We start from the raw sequence: 19516 nt of genomic DNA, 5'->3' as shown, positions 1-19516 counted from the left end.
CAAAGAATACTGTGACGCATACCTGTTTACTGGTTAGCAGTTCATATAACAGCTATGCTTTAGGGTCCAGAAATGAAGGTCTGCTATGCATTCAGGCATTTTAGACTTGTTCTCACTTTTATTAATTACAGATCGGGCCTATGACCAGGTACGCTTTATCTACAAGAACTTGTAATTCATATCTGTCTGACGTATTCCGAAATATAAAGGAAATAAATAATCACTGTATTTTTATAGTATTTTTCATGGTTATCCTGTTTCTTGTTTTTGTGATTTATACTTCTATTGTTTTTGTACTTGCCTAAGACTGAAATCTGGATCGTATAATAATAAAATAAAAATTATTAGAGTCAAATGGCAGCAGCATCATTAAAAAACTTCTGCCTATATTTCAGTATCTGTTGAGGTTTGTAACTACATTTCTCTAACATTGCATGCAGGACCTCAAACATTTTTACGCATGTATGTACACTTCAGCGTGGCCACCGTCTGGAGCTCGACAGGTATCGAAACGGTACTCCATTTCGAGCACATGTTCATAAGCATGAGGGTGTTATGGCCTCTACTGCATCGTAGATCCGTTGTCTCTGGTCTGCCAGACATCGAACAGTTTTGCTGAAAACAACATCCTTAATAAGCTCCCACGCACTGAAATCCAGTGGAGTCAGATCGGAAGACAGAGGGGACCAGGAAATGGGATCCCCCTTTTCTGCCCCAGCACCGGAAACGTCTCATGGAGCGATATGGTGACATCACCATAATAATGGGTCGGGGGGGGGGGGGGGGCACTTTACTACTGGGAAATGACTCGGGAGGCATCTGTGGAACTGCATAGTTCATTGACATGTCGAGATAATTGTGCCCTCTCATTACTGCGCATACGCCATACTACTCAGTGATGTACATGAAACGACGAGGAGCACGTCTTGAAGAGTCTCCCTACCAACTGCGTATTTACCCAACAACATAATATATTCATTTCATTCGTTGTAAGGAGTTGTTTGTATATACCTCTATCGCCGGCCGGGGTGGCGTTACAGAATGGAACCGTGCGACCGCTACGGTCGCAGGTTCGAATCCTGCCTCGGGCATGGATGTGTGTGTTGTCCTTAGGTTAGTTGGGTTTAAGTAGTTCTAAGTTCTAGGGGATTGATGACCTCAGAAGTTAAGACCCATAGTGCTCAGAGCCATTTGAACCATTTTTTTTATACCTCTATCCCATACACCTTTTACCTGAAAATATTCTCATCCACGTTATGCCGCATCGGTGGTAAAGCAAAACATATACAGGCTAGAAAAAGTGTTACTAAAATATCTGTAAATATGGACGTAAATTGTTACTTCAACTAGAGTTGAAGGTTGCTTTATGTATAGTTCTGAACAAAAGGATAATGATTAACTTCGAGAGGTTACAGACAGCGCCTTCAGAAACAATTTGGGAATAGGAACCAATCGCCGACAACGTCATCCGACAACTCCACATGGCGTCGAAGATACAGAGGCCAACGCTTGCCGCTATTCCACCATTTCGTTAGGAAAATTGCGTTTGTCCACTGGCGGACTGCAAGAGGAATTTTACAATGAGACCGACAGTATTCAGGACCTAAGACAACTTAGAAAGCGTTCATGCCCGCCGCAGCAATGCTGTAAAGACCACTTACTGCAGTTGTTACGTCAAAATTGTGTTTCACGTTTACTGCAGAAGGACAGTCTACAGGCAGGAACTGCATCCTATAACGTCGACACCGGATAACACATGACGTACAGTTTGAACCTCGAGACATCTCGCTACAGCCCATCGAAGTTAGTCGATATCCACACAACGTCAGCGTTTAGGAACGCTGACCGTAGAGGAAAGGTGAAACGTTAATCTCCGCTGCTCTGGCCAGAGACGGTTATTCGGCACTGACAGAACGCTGCCACTGAAGGAACGCTGTGTTTTTCGCAGCCAATGACTACATTTGGATGATGCGTGGTGTCAGCACACCGCTCTCCGGGCCGCTGTCGGTTTTTCAGTTGGAGCCGCTACTTCTCAATCAGGTAACTCCTCACGCCTTTCAAGTCTTCCCATAAAGGGAAAAGCCCTGGCAGTGCCGGTAACTAAACACTCTCGTACGGGAGGGGGGGGGGGGGGGAGTGACTAGTTGAAACATACCTATGGTTATATCTCGTAAGGCCGGTCGTCCCGTTCAGCACATTTGCTCGATGTGTTTTCTGTGAGAACTCTCTGAGGAAGTCAGTCCTTTGGCAGTGTGCTGACAAATTGCTGCAGACAGTGGTGTATGAAAAGCACATGCTCCATCTCCAACATACAAGTACAAAAAGGTTGTTCTCAATTTCAATTTAAGACTGTCTTGCGGTACTTGTACTCTCGATCTGTATCTCTAAACAGCAAGAGCACTTCAAACTAAGGACTCGATCAGTGTTCACGAGGTGTCCCACTCGACTCTTTTATATAAATCATCCATGAGACAAGTGATTCTACTCGCCTTAAGTTCTGAGGGGAAATAGAATCTCCCTCTGCAATTTACAGTCAGTTGTTACTAAATAGTCATATTAGTATAGTTGTTACGAAGATTACGATTATATTCAGGTCAATCTTCTACGAACTACTGGGACCTTTCGCCTGACTGAAAGCGGTTGTCTAAAACATGTCACTTCCCGATTTCTGGTGTAAAAATAAGTGAGACACAATACACTTATTGAGTGGTTTACGGAAAATATCCATTGCCTAAATCTGTAAGTCCAAACAGTTGTTTGAAGATCTCACAACGAGAATTTCACTCCATTGAAATCATCATCAAACGAGCTAACTCCGTTAGTAGCGAACGATTCTTTGATCTGTTGCAGCTGAAATTACTATCTACAGAACCACTTCTTTAAGTCCCGTTTCACACTGTTCTACACAGCACACACACACACACACACACACACACACACACACATATATATATATATATATATATATATATATATATATATATATATATATATATATATATGAGGGCTGTCCAGAAAGTAAGCTACGATTGATCGCGAAATGAAAATCACAGTGAAAATCAGAAATGTTTCATTTGTAACAGTTAGCTACACCTTTCAGCTACTTCTCTACGTAGTCACCGTTCTTACTCAGACATTTGTCGTAGCGTTGTACCAACTTTCCAATACCCTCATCATAGAAGGCAGCCGCCAGTGCTTGCCGCCAATTCTCTACGCTGGCCTAAAGCTCGTTGTCTGTGCCAAAATGTTGTCTTCATAGCCAGCGGTTCGTTTGAGCAGAGATGAAACTCAGTGGGAGACAATTACGGGCTGTATTGTGGCTAACCAAACATTCCCAATTGAAACGATGCAGAAACATCTTCATTGCCCCTGCAGAATGAGGCTGAGAATTGTCTCGAAGAAGAAACCGCACGACAGTTATGTAATGTTGGTTGCATAGCTTCAGGGAAAAATTCTCACCAGGCCCTCGTACTTGGCGGGAGAAACTATTTTCTATAACATCTTTACACGCTCACTAAGAGCTCAGGAATGAAAAGAGCGACATAATTCTACCTAGAGTCATACTAGAGACACTGCCAAACCCATCTTTGCAAAGCTTTATCGGATTTTCATAGTCGTTTCCATTCCGCGACCGATCATAACTTACTTTCTGGACAGCCCTCGTATATATATATATATATATATATATATATATATATATATATATAGAGAGAGAGAGAGAGAGAGAGAGAGAGAGAGAGAGAGAGAGAATATATATATAGAGAATAACTCAGGAAGTATGATAGGAGCTAAAAAGTTTTGGGGGGACAAGAGTTGCATGGGACAACGGGGGTTGTAAAATGACGTTGGTTTTTCGTTGCTAGGTGGGGTCGCTTCAGAACTTATTTGCAGATAGCGGCTACCGAGAGGAATCCAGTGATGTGTAACTTGGGGTTCTTGAAGGTCAACGTCCATTTACAGAAGGTGTTCGAAGTCATGAGCATTGTTATCAATGCAGTGCTGCATCTTCTTATCATGGATTTTGTGGTATTCCTTATCACATCGGCCCTTAGCGAAGAACATGCTCTCACAATTCTCTCTCAAATATCTACAGGTGTAGTTGGAACGTATTTATAAACAATGACTTTTACGAATCCCTACAAGAAAAAATCTAGAGGCGTCAAGTCTGGCGAACGAGCCGGCCACGATACATCGCCTCCGCGTCCAATCGAGCGTTTTGGGAATTGCCTCTGCAACTCATTTCTAGTAATCAGCGAAAAATGTGCCGTACACCCATCGTGTTGATACCACATTCTGTTCCTTGTTCCTAAAGGTATATCTTCCAACAAGAGACCTAATGTTTCTTGTAGGAATGTGGTGTACTTCCTACCATTAAGATTTCCTTCGATGAAGAAGGGGCCTATAGTTCTCTCCTCCAAAATCCCACACCATACGTTCACCGACCACGGTTTTTGGTGTGCAGCTTGCCGCACCTAAGATGGATTTTCAGTTGCTCAGTAATGCATGTTATGCAAATTAACATTTCCATGGTTCGCGAGTGTAGCCTCGTCAGTAAATAAGATCAAATTAATAAATGTGTCATCCCTCTGAATCTGAAGTTGAGCCCATAGGCAGAATTCAGTGCGACGCATATAATCCGTACCAGTTAATTATTGGTGGAGGCTGATGTGGTGAGGATGATACTTATCGCGATGCAGAACACTGTAAGTAGGCTGTTTATGTTTTCTTATCGGCAACGTTACGTAGCGCTCGGTATGAAAATCACTGGCTGTGCTGTGTGCAGTCTGTGGCTAGTTTGCATTGTTGTGGAGATTTGAAATTTGTAAGACTGGATGGCATATATATTATGATTATTAAGGTAAATACATTGCTTGTTCTCTATTAAAATCTTGCATTTGCTAACTATGCCTATCAGTAGTTAGTGCCTTCCGTAGTTTGAATCTTTTATTTAGCTGGCAGTAGTGGCGCTCGCTGTATTGCAGTAGTTCGAGTAACGAAGATTTTTGTGAGGTAAGTGATTTGTGAAAGGTATAGCTTAATGTTAGTCAGGGCCATTCTTTTGTAGGGATTTTTTGAAAGTCAGATTGCCTTGCGATAAAATATTGTGTGTCACTTTAGTGAATGTTTGAGTACGTTCAGTTTTGCTCAGCTGTTTGAAAAGCAAATAATGTAAGAGGTTTATCAGCACAGTAATTCATAAAATGTTCTAAGGGGACGTTTCATATGTCGACCCTTAGCCGAGAATACCTCACTGGAATCTTCTGATTTTTTTCTTGTAGTTTGTGTAATTAGTGTAGATTTTGTTTATTGCTAGTGCGTAATTGTAGAGAGAATCTCCTTTGTAGTTGCAGTCTTTCATTGTTGTACAGTAAAACAGTTGTGGCATGCATGTAGATTTGCACCAAGTATTTCGCAGCTGCGCTTGCAATTAACTAGATATTATTTCCAGTGCTATGTTAATGTGTTCCCCTATTTTTGCTCTTCAAATTGTGTTTTTCTGTGTTGTCGTGTGAAATATTGTGACAATAATGGCGTGTGAAAAACGTAACACTAGGCTCCAAAGTAAACTGAGAAATAACAGTGACGACGAGCGTAGCTTATCAACACCACTGTGTAATGAATTAACAGATATTCGAAGTAGTAATTTGGTAATTGTGCATAGGGAAATGGAGCGGGCGGCAAACAATGCCGTAGGCAGTGAAACAATTAGTGAACAGGGAAGCATTATCGATCGATCGGTCGGCATCAGCTCGCCTCAGGAATCCGAAATGACAGGACACAATTTTGCAAATACTGTAGATTCAGGTTTTGCGTCCTCACCGTTTTCTCAAATAAGTCAAGACGCATTTTCTGCTTGTCAAAATGTGAATGTTGCCGGTGCAAATGCACTGCCGAAAAACGTAAAGGAACAGATTCCAGACACTAATGCATTGTTATTACAGTTAATGCAACAAATTGAACAAAATCAGAGACAAACACAGCAAAGACTTCAAAAGTTAGACACAATGGAACAAAATCAGAGACAAACACAGCAAAAGCTTCAAAAGTTAGACACAATGGAACACCACCAGAGACAAACAGAGCAACAGTTAGACACAATGGAACAAAATCTTCAAAAGTTAGACACAATGGAACAAAAGCTTCAAAAGTTAGACTCAGTGGAACATAAGCTTGAACAAACACGTGAAGATTTAACTACTGAGTTACATAACATTGAATCAAAATGGCAAAAAGTCTGTAATGATGTAAAAACACAAATTTGTGAGCATTTTCAACCTATTTTTTCGCGGCATGAAAATGCATTACAGAATTACGAAGCAGCCATAGAAGAACTCCAAACTATTGTTCATGAAAATCACGACACCTTGCAAGCTAAAATTGACTCAGTTGCATCTACCGATTCGGTTACGCAACTTGCAAAAACTCAAGAAAACTTAAAGGACACAGTAGATACGATTTCAACACAAATGGACACTCTGAAACTTGGTCCAGAAAAACACACTGAGGAAATAAGTACACTATCGGAGAAAGTAGCCGAACTTTCGGATCAGTTCACTAACTTATCTGCAAAGGTAGATGATCTGAATGACACAAGACCTGTAGCCATCACTGACTCAGAAGAGTGCGAACAAATTAGGAAATTCAAAGAAAATCAGAATCAAATTAATACGCAACACCAAAGAGAAATCCGGGAAGTACAAGATCAGCTGACACAGGTAATACAAGAATTACGTATTTCAGAGGCCACTCGCGCTCCAATACGGGAAGAGGGACATAGAAATACGGAACAGCCACAAAATAATAACTCAGGGCACTTAAGATATTATAAAAGAAATTGGCAAGGTACACCGAATTTTGAGATGGAACCGCCGACACGACGTAACAATGACAGATATGCTACTCGCCGACACGATGATTTTGACTATAAGCTGTTCATTACTACACGTAAATTCAAAACGTTTAAGAATTCTGCCAACGACATTCATCCACAAGTATGGCTCCATCAATTCTCTCATTGTTTTCCTCCCAACTGGTCATTAGAACACAGATTAGAATTTATGTGTGGCTACTTAGAGAATGAACCAGCTGTAAGAATGCGATCGGTCATTCACGATTGCCACAGTGAAGGAGAATTTTACCATGCCTTCCTCTCAGCATATTGGTCTCAAGCCACACAAGACCGAGTAAAACATAGCATCATAATGATGAAACATTTCGAAAAATCTGAATTTTCCAGTCTTGTGAAATATTTTGAAGACATGTTTCACAAGAATCAGTACCTGTCAAACCCATACAGCCCCTCAGAACTCATACGCATTTGCTTAATCAAACTGCCTGAACATTTACGACATATTATTTTAGCAGGACGTTGCAAAGACGACATTGAAGCTTTTCAGGGACTGTTACAAGAACTGGAAATTGACACTGACAATTGCGGAACGCGAAAACAGGAGCACAACAATTACAGATCACATCCGTCACAATTCCGCGATGACAGAAATAATATACGACAAGGCTATTCTTACAATGCAAATCGTGACCAAAACAGACACCACCCATATGACAACCACTGGCAGAGTAATAATAGTTGCAGAGAAAGATCGCATTTCTGTAGTAATGAACATGACAGAGATTACCATAGGAACAGACAATATGGGAACAAAAACAATTATTATCAAGGGAGACAGAATAACTTAAGACGCAACAGTTCAGTGCGCAGTTATGATTCCGGGAGAAATTCTCCACCACATGACTGACAAACAAGAAACTATGTAAACTACCAACAAAACGACAGACCTGAATTCCATCAGAACTGGCGAGCTTCAAACAGGGCAGAGCCTTCTCGTCAAGGTGAATTTGTAGAAGTTAGGTCTCCTAATCCCAATAACGATGCGTGCCACAAAGAGACAGACAATGACTCACACTGCAGGCAGCCGCGTGCGCCGGCTGGCTCAGAGAAAAATAATATAGACGCTACCCTTGAGAAAAATTCCAGTATTCTTTACCGATGTACCATATACCACATGATAATTCCACTGAAGCTGAAACTATGCGTACTAGGAAGAGCTAAGGGTTACACCACATTTCACATGTAAAACCATTTATTGAAAAATAATCTGCTTTTTAACTTTGTCTTTGCCATAAAACGTTTCACTTCACGTTTCTAGTATGCATTGTCAGACTTAGAATCTGTTAACATGCAACAATGTTAGAAGTTAAATATCCAGTCTAGAACCTAGGGAACATTTTTAAACAGAAATTATGAATGCATTGTTATAGTGAACAGACGACACAGTGTTGTATTTGTACATTCTTGCTTGTTAGTTCCACGATTACGTAACGACTATCAGGCTTACATACTTAGGACATATACTGGTACTGATAATGAGATTTTAATGCAACATTTGGTTTACTTGAAAATACATTCTGGACTTAAAGTACTTTCTGTGAAATACCAGATGACTGTTTAGGTGACAGCTACACGATTTTATCATGACGCTACTAATGAGTGACAATTTACAATGTTGCTTTTGCGGTGTATCTGTTTTATATCTGCACAGTTTTTCTGAATTATTCTGGAAAGTAAAACATGTTTTAGTAGTAACTTTTGTGGTATAGCTACAAGGAGACAGCCTTTTCCGTAGCACAACAATACGTTACAGCACAGTACTTTAATCATCACAGCAATAAGCGTAATAACTAAGATATCTACACGCAAAGCATTTCACTTTTGTGTATCATGAGGTAAGTACATTGGCTTATGCAGAACTTAGCTTTCGGAGGACGATAACTACGACACTTCCACAGAGATTATCTTACAACAAGACGCACATTTAGCGCTACAGGACACGTATTTGAGTGATTAATTTTGTACTTAAATCATTTATTTTTAAAGATATTTGAAGTACAATGATTACAAAGGAAGTTTTCCGTGATACATTTCATTCCATTGCTGTAATCTGTAACACCTGAGGGTATAATTACATTAATTCTCAGTGGGGTACACGCTTACTTTGAGTATCATGTGTTTGGCAAGCACAAGGAGCCCTAGCTAATATGGTATTTGCTTATACAACTTAACACATCGGTACCATATTTCTGTAACACACAAATTACACAGCTATCTGATCATTTAACTGAGAGACAAACATTTTTTTTATTACATCAGTGACAAATGTTTACGTAATTACACAGTTGGATAACTTCACACTTATAAACTGTATTTTGTCTGTACTTTGTGAACTGTTCATATTTTTTCAGACCCATTGTGATATTATGAGAGCTTTGAATGATATATTTGATATGGGATCACGATTTTTAAAGTACGTTTGAGGTAGATGACACTACTGAAATGAGCAGAGAATTTTCTTTAGGTTTTGAAATTATTGCAGAAAGCTACGACGTTTTTGAGATTTGATTGAGGTATTATGATGTTCTTATTACGACAACGATGTGTATTATGCTGTTGAGGTATGTTTATGATCAATAAGCTGATATGAGGAATAAGCCTGTATGAGGAATTTGATTATGCTATGTATTTATTATGATGAAATATTGAAGTGTCATCGCAAGATTGACGTTTCGACGAATATATATATGTGTATTAAGGTAAGGATTAATGAATAGTGGTTAGGGACTCTGACTTGTGAAAAAGGATGTTGGAAACCAAGAATCGTATTTTAAGAGTTATGAAATGTGTGTAAATGCGTGAATGTATCACAATGCCGGCGAAAATTTTTTGGACACTGTTATATTCATAAGATTTTGTTTCTAGACATTTGCAACGCAAATTCTCGACCCGTGAAATTTCGTATATGAGACTGTCACTGTAGTGGAAACTGGTGTCGTAAATATTTCGGCAAGAAAGTTAAGTGACCTTCATGTAATCCGTAGTGGGCACGACGCATTACGTGGGCAGCTGTGCGACAGTCGCCTGGAAAAAAGCCATTAGTGTGTGGCTTTCAGAGGCACAGGTAGAAAAAAAAAGAAGCCATTATCCTCGCTATTGACATTTCTTTGTCGAAAGCATCGCAAATACGACACGCTCAAACTTGAAAACATATGATTGCACTGTGGAGCTCTTAATTTATGATATTTACTAAAATGCCTAATGAAATGATGAGAAACATTTACATCTATTGTCTTTCTAGTTGAGAGATTGCTCATTTTGTTTAATATCTGGTCTCCAGCTGTGTTGCAGCATTGGCTTTATAAAATAAAATTAAGTGCATTTGCTAATGTGAACACTTTTTGCCAACAGATCTGCACTTGAAATGGAAAGAACAATAATAAGGGATTAATAACAGTAACTGCATACATAATTTTCTTTTCAAGTACTTGGTAATTTTTTTTGGTAGAGTAAGTTTTTGTGATGCATCTTTCTAGTGTTAAGATGTGACATAGGTATTGAACATGGCCATTTTTACTGTAATATTTTTTCCGCTTGAGCTATATCATGTTTATATATAAGTTATTTCATTTGCTGCTGCTGTTTGGCAGGCATAGTGTTACTGAATTTGACTTTGTGTTACTCTTCTAAGCCAGTTTACTACTGATTTATTTTTCTTGTTTGCTGGACATTGCCTTATATTAGTTGTAATATTGCAATTGCTTTGCTAATTACTATAATGCTGCTTGCTTCGCAAATCTGCATTTTTATGCTGTTTGCATTAATTGTTTTGTGCTGCTCTATTGCCTCGTCCCTTAGTTTAGCATCTGAGCTCAGTAGATTTAAGTTAGCTTCAGAGGGGTAGACTATATAAGAAACTGACTATGGAGAATAGGTAAAGAATGCATTGCGAAGTTATATGAAAAAGATTTGGGCCAAAATGAGTATTGTACAATCAGAAATAATTATTTTGAAAGAAATAGAAATAGAATACAGGAAGAAGGTATAGATAGGACTTTTTGGGAATAATGATGAATGAGGGGAGATCTCGAAGAAGCAAAGAAAGTTTTGTTTGCAAAATACTGCAATAAAACAAAATCTGTCCTTTCCTTGTGTTATCCCACCATGTGTTTATGTACCCTTGTTTATTTGTCTTTTTCCTGTCTTTATGTGTTTAGCTAATGGGAGCTATGTTGTAGAATTTTTCTGATAATATGTTACTTTCTTTGTAAAGATGTTTAGACATTATTTATTCTGTTTTATTTTAATGCTCATGTGTAAAGTTGATGTTTCAAAAGTTATTCTGATCTTTTATGTATGTACTCATGTCATAATTCCTGTAACACTGATGTATATGTTATTTCGATTCTTTTGTAAAGCTTGTACTACGAATGTTATCTGTATTGTTATGTTCTTTAATGATGTATTTTGTACCTTTGTAATTGTATTATTATGTTATAAAATTGTAATTGACACCAGTTCATCATATTATTAACTTGTAAGTTCCATTTCACTGCACACGTTTCTGTTGGTCATAGTATATGGACAATATGTGAGAAGTAGGGACTGTTAGTGTTTGCACATGTGTTAATAATTCAGCAAGGGACTGGATAACAGCATTGCTGGTTCTAAGGACAATTCAAAAACGTTTGTGAGCGCACAAGTGGTGGTTATGAACTTGCTATATTATCCGCAAGACTCTTCAATGGTGATTGTGCACCTGTACAGTCACAACAGATGGCTGCTGGCCATCTCTACAAGGACTTCAGTGGGTCTGCATCTTTGATGACCCACCAATACCATTATTTCTACAAGGACTACAGTGGGTCTACACCTTTGCTGACTCACCAATACCATTATTTCTACAAGGACTGCAGTGGGTCTGCACCTCTGGTGGCCCACCAATACCATACTCGCTACCAAGACTATAGTGGGTCTGCTCTATGATGACCTACCTACCAATATTCTTCAAAACTGCGACAGACTCTGCTGTGGGTTTGCTCTGTTGTGTACCATTACCTGTCTGCATGTCGAGAGTCAGCACTGTCTTTCTGTTGGAAGGACAACACTACTTCCTTAAGACTGCATGGAAATCCAATACTTCCATATGCATTTTCTTTTATTGTTCAGACTTTGAGAAAGGAAACGGCAGTTTTACTGTGATGAATGATCATGACTGTCTTTATGGACTGTGAGAAAATTATAGGTTTTGACCAACATTGTATCAATAAGTGTGTGCATTTGATATCTTTGTTATTGTAATTATGAAAAATTTTATCAAATCATTATTGGCCACTGCCCAAAAAAATTTGTAAAATTTTTTGTGGGGAGCATGGGGGCTATGTAAGTAGGCTGTTTATGTTTTCTTATCGGCAACGTTATGTAGCGCTCGGTATGAAAATCACTGACTGTGCTGTGTGTGGTCTGTGGCTAGTTTGCATTGTTGTCTGCCATTGTAGCGTTGGGCAGCTGGATGTGAACAGCGCGTAGCGTTGCGCAGTTCGAGGTGAGCCGCCAGCAGTGGTGGATGTGGGGAGAGAGATGGCGGAGTTTTGAAATTTGTAATACTGGATATTATGAAATGCTATGTATATTATGATTTTTCAACACTATTAAGGTAAATACATTGTTTGTTCTCTATCAAAATCTTTCATTTGCTAACTATGCCTATCAGTAGTTAGTGCGTTCAGTAGTTTGAATCTTTTATTTAGCTGGCAGTAGTGGCGCTCGCAGTATTGCAGTAGTTCGAGCAATGAAGATTTTTGTGAGGTAAGTGATTTGTGAAACGCATAGGTTAATGTTAGTCAGGGCCATTCTTTTGTAGGGATTTCTGAAAGTCAGATTGCGTTGCGCTAAAAATATTGTGTGTCAGTTTAAGCACAGTCCTGTATAAATGTTCAGAAGGGGACGTTTCAACACGAACAACATCAGTCTGTCTCATGCCAGATTCCCTTGCGATTTGAAGCGAACTAACACAAGAATCTCGAACCACCGTGGCAAGAATACCAATTTCCGTTTCCTCGTTAGTAACTTTCCTTTGGCGGATGTGTTTCTGATGCGTTAAAGATCCAGTCGTTCTTAATTTATCATGCACATATTTTAATGTACGATGAGTAGGGCGATTAAGTTGAGGATATCTTTCAGCGTATAAGTCTCTAGCTGTAACCGAATTTCGTTGGAATTCTCCGTAAATGTGAAGCAAATCGAATTGTTCTTCGAAGGAATACATAAGTCACATTCGCTTGATTCGGCGATACTAGTCTTACCGTTCGTATTAGTGCTGTATTGCGAATCCGTCGAATGTTGTTTACATGTCAATGCCACATTAGATGAATATACCGTATTCGCGAATATTTACTATTTGCACGATATACGAGAGAGAATTGTCAGAGCAAGTGCTTCGATAAATGCCGAACTCATAAGGAATATCACCCTATCCATGATAAGAACTGCATTGATACCAATGGTCATTCACTTCGAACACCTTCTGAAAATGGACGTTCATGCCACCTTTTTGACCTTCGTTGACGTTCAAAGAGCTTACTGTTACACATCAAGGGATTCGTCACGATAGCTGCTATCAAAAAATAAGTACCAAACTATAGCTCCCCACATAAGAAAACAAAGTTAACCTTCGTATCTCTGACGCCACCCCACCTAGCAGCAAAAAGCAAACGTCATAATATGGGCCCCATTATCCCATGCAACATTTGTCCCTGGAAACTTTTCAGCTTCTATCTTATTTTCGGAGTTATTCTAGGTGGCAATAGTTAGTGACTCATCCTATATATATTAATTTTTGTCTAGGACAAAGGACTACATTGTCCCAGAAATAAAGTAAAATAACTGTGATCCCACAGTCTGACCAAGACTTTCGGTAAGTTCCCCTTGGTCACCAGGCGAATGCTGGAACTGGAAATAGCCTCCTGCATATTCCCAATTGAGATTTTCTCTGTTCTCTTCCACCCTTATATGATATTTGGCTGAAAATAAGTTCTAAAACAGATTCCCGCCCCCCCCCCCCCCTGCTCTCCTGACTTGCGATTGAAAGAAGTAAAAAAAAAATGTTTGAGCTGCAGGCAGACAATTATTATTATTATTAATATTATATATTTGAGTTTAAACAATTATTTTGAGTATTTTAGGGTACATGATTTAGCCATATCTAATATGTATCACTAATGTCATATTCTTGCTATCGGTTTATTGTGGAACGTGCACAGTCTTTCAACGGATCATAACTTACCACAGATAATATCCAGAGCACATCGGGTGATATATGGATAGATATCGAATGGTTTTCCATCAGCTTTGGTCTTCAGTATGTCGATCAGTATTTCCGACTTCTCTGCGAAGACCTCAATGAAGTTGTCTAGAATTTTGAAATGGAAAGCTGGCGTGATCATCTTCCGCCGAGAATGCCATTTTGCTCCTGTCACACAACAGTAAATTCGTTAGTTCTGGTACAGCCACCACTGCTATATACAAGTACAACCAAACAACAGGAACATTGGTAAAGTTCGTGAATGACATTCAGTATTGGTCATCAACGAGTCTATTTAAGTAGTAGTAATTATGTTAATTAAAATTGTAATGGTCAGCTTTAGCTAACTGAAAATAACTTTAGAAATATAAACTGATTATTGTGACTTTTATTTAAAGAGCTTTACCCGATGTTTGGTAATTATGATCTAGTACAACACAGTGTGATAATAAAATTGTGTGACTACTAAAATGTATTTGCGTCTGAACAACCTCCCGTCATTTCTACTCCTCAGCCGATTGCTGCAACTAAATTAGACAGTATTAAACACTCACGAACCTATAGAATATCGTTTCACCTCAATTATTGAAGAGAACTACTCAGAATCAAAGATGTAGAAACGATTTAAATCATGAAAAACAACGAAGAAGGGCTGAGGAAGGAATTGTCACGGTGGCTCATAGATTCACGAAAATCTGTTCCGTACGTTATGACGAATGCTCCAAAACATGTGACTGACTGAAGAGATTTCAGAAGATTCTAAGTACACATTAACTGATTGTCTACATTAGGCAGGTGATGAAAGTGACGTCGAATACAACAAAGAGGTCTCCGCTTTGCAATTATTTACAAGAAACTTTCAAAGGACTACTTAGCAGACTATAGAAACGTGTAGCTGACAGGAATAGGGAGTATTAAGGGGAATTTTGGAACTAAAAGTCTTATTAGGAGCACATCCTAAATGTTAAGCTCACAATCCAAGACATAATACTAAAGTTCTTCTTCCACGCTTAAGTGTCTGTGGGCTTCAAAAAGGCATGGACTCTATTGACATTACTTCTGAACTTTTAAAACTGTAATAGTTTGCTGTGAGTAATCATACAATTACTGACAGACAAAAATTTAAGTTTTTGTGAAGTACTGAGGTCCGAACGGATGCTATTCAAGTACATGATCATTCAACATCTTATTCGATTATGTCCTTCAGAAAGTAATCCAAGAGGTTGCAGGAGAACTAAGAAATAGCGAACGGAATAACGAAATGGAACTAGGCTAAAACAGTAGATTATTAGTAATCGGTTTCGGGATTAGTTGACATCCTTGCAACATAGTCTGGAGGTACAGCTGTGGAACGTCATGGTTCCAAAAATAACTGCAGAAAGAAAAAAAACAGATCTTCAGGTGCCTTACATAAAGACTGAACATATCACACCAATTATCCAGACTGCAAAAAATGGATAATATAAATATGAAAACACAAAAATAATACCCCTGAAGCAGAAATTGTACAGTAGAGTTAATTATCTTCTTATTAGCATTCTTCTTCCCCTTAGGTATTAAGCGAATTTGCCTGTTAACTGTAACCTACCTTCGACGGGTTCTTCCCCTATCTCCTCTTCCTTTGCGCATGTAATTTCTAGCCTTTAAGGGGAGTCTCTCAATCTCCATTCTTTGTATGTGCTCGTTCTATTTTCTTCTACAACTTACAATTTATTAAATTACACCACTTTTTTAGTTCTTCTCTATTATCTTCATTCCTTAATCTGTCTTCTATTGTGCAGCCTTTATCGCTTCTCGGAAATTTCATTTCTTATGCCTGAACACGGCTTTCTCGCTTTTTGCTAATCACCCAGAAGAATTTAATTACAGCATCTTCAAGGTTTCTATTAACTGAATTTAATAAGCTTAATTGTCATAAATTTGTTGTAGCCACTTGTCTTCTGGCATCCAAGCTAACTGGAATGGTTTACTCATCCTAAGATTTTCTGATTCATCACTACTTTTCTTCTAATGTGTTCTTTCTCAATCAAGGCTACTATCTTAGCATTTTCTGTTGAGATCTCCATGTCACATTAAGAGTTGACTGTTTCAGTTAGTAAATTTCTTTCTGGATGTAATCTTCTTGACCTGCTAGGATCACTGATAGCAAATTATTTAAAAGAGTCCTTCTGTCTAGGTATATACCTTTTCGAAATTCGGTTTACTATTATACATGTACGTAAATGTTAAACAAACATGGTGAGACACAGCACTCTTGTTGTACTCCTTTGTTCGTTGGTATCTCATTACTCGTTTTTCTTTCGAGATCTGGAATGATAGTCGTGTTCCGATATAAACTTTATACCACGTTTATTAAATGTTCCAGATATTCGCGATTTGTCAATATCTTCCAAAGTTTCTGTGTACTGACGTTTTCAAAACCTTTTTTTTAAAAAAAAAATCGGTAAGAGCGGTGTGTGTTTCTTTACAGCATTTTAGACTTTCATGTGTTTATACAGCTGTAAAATAAAAACTGCTTCAATCAATGAGCGTCCTTTTCTAAAGCCCATTTGTTCCTCATGCAGTGCTACTTCTAGTCTGTTTTTAAGTCTTGTGTTTATAATCTTGGCATATATCGTGTGTGTTGAGTCCAGTAAACTTTTATTCCTCTGCAGTTACTGTATAGGCTTTTATAAGCTTTTTTGAAAACTGATATTTCTTTAACAATGTTCTAGTCTTTGGGGATAGTCTTGTTCTTCCAACATTCATTTAAGAGCGGTGGTAGTCTTATATGTAGCATTCCTTCGTGTTTTAACAATTAACCATAATATCATCTCTTACTGTTGCCTTTCCGTTCATAAATAACGTCAGGGTAGATGCTATTTCGTCTGCCTGTATTTCATCTAATCCCATCTCAATTACTGGTTCAGTTTCAGTTTCTTGTGTTGTACCGTCACATCAAAAACCTATTTAATAATTTAACCATTGTTTTTCTTCAATATTGTTTATTAGTATCTTCTCATTTTCCATTGTGTTTAAAGTTTTAAAAAACTTATAGGAGATTTAGTCTCCTGTGAACATAACTGTCGATATTAGAAATAAATCTGTTCCACTGTTCCTGGTGGGTGCGTGGGTGTGTTTTCTTTCTGCACTTTACGATATTTCTTCTACCGTTGTCGTATTGCTTCTTCTCAGCTGTGGGGGTTGTTCAAGTATTATGGACATGCATCCTGGTTTTCTTCAACAGCTTTCATGTTATCATCATTGCAAATTTTTAAGCCCTTTCTCTGTCTTATTGTTTTCTTTTTGGTGAGAGCTTCTCCTGCTACTCTACATACCACATTACTTAGATATTGCCATTCTTCTTCTATATTATCTTTAGCCTGCAAATTTCCTAGCTCTTTATTTCATCTGCTGTCTAAAAGATGTTTCTTGCTCGCCTCTTCAAACAAGTCCACTTCATAAATACTTCGACCTTCTTGGTTACTCGTTTATTTTGTCATTTTCTTCCATTTCGCAGTAAGATCTATTCTGGAAATTACTAAAAAATAATATTAATCTATATCTTGTCTTTTACAAGCTCACGATTTGCCTAAATGTAGCGAATTATTAATCTACGTTCTCTACTAGCCCAACTATACTTCTCTATGTCTCTTTTCATAGAAAAGGTGAGATTATTATTTTTATATTATTTATTATTATTTTTATGTTACTCAAAGTGGCAAAAGGCCCTGTATTGTTCGTTACTGGGATATTTCCTGTTCTGGTATTGAAATCACCCATCATTGCAGTCCGATCAGTAACACTGTAATTATTCTTAGTCTTCTGTAGTTCTTCATAAAATGTTCTATACTCATTCTTTTTGCTTCTTCTGGTGGATACGTGCTTTTAACGGTGTCGTTGCCTCTTACCAGTCTGACTGTATTCATTCGTTTATGTATGTTTCATCCTTGATCTGCGTTGCCCATCTCTTCTGCAGGAGTAATGCTACACCTTTGCCTCTCTTTCAGTTTGCTCAACATAACGTAAACTTCTATATATTAACTCTCATTTTCATTTTCGTTTCTGTGATTGCTACACCATCGATTTTTAAGTCTTTTAGTACATCTGAGTCCTACCTCTGACATTCTAGGTTACTACTTTCATGTACCCGCTGATCTATTTTCATTTGCCTCTTTTCATAGTTTTGTCATTTACATTTGAAACCATCCTTTTTTCGAAGCTCCTTGGGGTAGTAGGAGTCGTGCGTGTTTTCCGAAAGTTTGTTACCAGCCATGTGCAGTATATCCTTTCTAGCACGCCAAGGATTGTCTTTCGGAGTTATCTCCCGTACCAGATGTGTTAGTTAATAGCATCTAATATTAATAACAAAATCCAACAAACTGGTAGGTAGTCGTTCATTTAACTGCCAACGTTACTTACCAGTGCTCATGAGTAGCCCGTCGCCAAGCCAAGGCTGCAAAAACGTGTAAATATGGGCCTTCGTGATCAGTTCGCTGCTCGTCATTATTTTCTGAAACAGGAATACAGTAAATGTAAATCTCAGCACAATGTTAACCAAGTCCGACGGTGCATCCCGTAATAAATTTTTCCATGTCTCTGTCATACACATCGAATAGATACATTATCTGAAGTGAGGTAGCTACTCGTTATGCATATAATACAACACTCTGGATTTATGGAGTCAATTCAGCGTCTGGCCTTCTCAGATATGAATCCAGTGTATTAATCCTATTTGGTCAATATATGTAGGAGCGAAGTGCCTTGAAGAGCAGCTGAACGGAATGGACAGCGTCTTGAAAGGAGGATATAAGATGAACATCAACTAAAGCAAAACGAGGGTAATGGAATATAATCGAATGAAATAATGTGATACTGAGTGTATTACATTAGGAAATGAAACTCTTAAAGTAGTAAATGAGTTTGCTATTTGGGGAGCAAAATAACTGATTGTGGTCGAAATAGATGTGATATAAAATGTAGATGGGCTATGGCAAGGAAAGCCTTTCTGAAGAACACAAATTTGTTAACACCGAGTATAGGCAGAAGTATTAGAAAGTCTGTCCTGATACTATTTGTCTGGAGTGTAGCTATGTATGGAAGAGAAACATGGACGATAAACTGTTTAGACAAGAATAGAATAGAAGATTTTGAAATGTGGTACTACAGAAGAATGCTGAAGATAAGATGGGTAGAACAAGTAACTAATGAAGAAGTACTGAATAATTGGAGAGAAGAGGAATTTGTGGTACAACTTGACAAGAAGAAGGGATCGGTTGACACGATATTTTCTGAGGCATCAAGAGATCACCAATTTAGTACTGGAGGGAAGCGTGGACGGTAAAAATCGTAGAGGGAGACCAAGAGATGAATGCGCTAAGCAC

At 38.3% G+C, this 19516-nt stretch overlaps 1 protein-coding gene across 1 annotated transcript in view; it reads right to left on the bottom strand.

Moving 5' to 3' along the window:
* The window catches only part of LOC126094671 (cytochrome P450 4C1-like), a 48652-nt gene that overhangs the window by 16766 nt on the left and 12370 nt on the right, over positions 1 to 19516 (bottom strand). The window contains exons 3-4 of the mRNA XM_049909181.1: positions 18555 to 18645; positions 14136 to 14321 (exon numbers count right to left, since the gene is read on the bottom strand). Coding sequence (XP_049765138.1) covers positions 14136 to 14321; positions 18555 to 18645 — 277 coding nt within the window. The remainder of the gene's footprint in view (positions 1 to 14135; positions 14322 to 18554; positions 18646 to 19516) is intronic.

The sequence above is a fragment of the Schistocerca cancellata genome, chromosome 8 (genome assembly GCF_023864275.1).
Source record: "Schistocerca cancellata isolate TAMUIC-IGC-003103 chromosome 8, iqSchCanc2.1, whole genome shotgun sequence".
Taxonomy (NCBI): Eukaryota; Metazoa; Arthropoda; class Insecta; order Orthoptera; family Acrididae; genus Schistocerca; species Schistocerca cancellata.
Note: the sequence above shows the minus strand (reverse complement) of the source record. Positions and strands in the feature narration are given on the sequence as shown.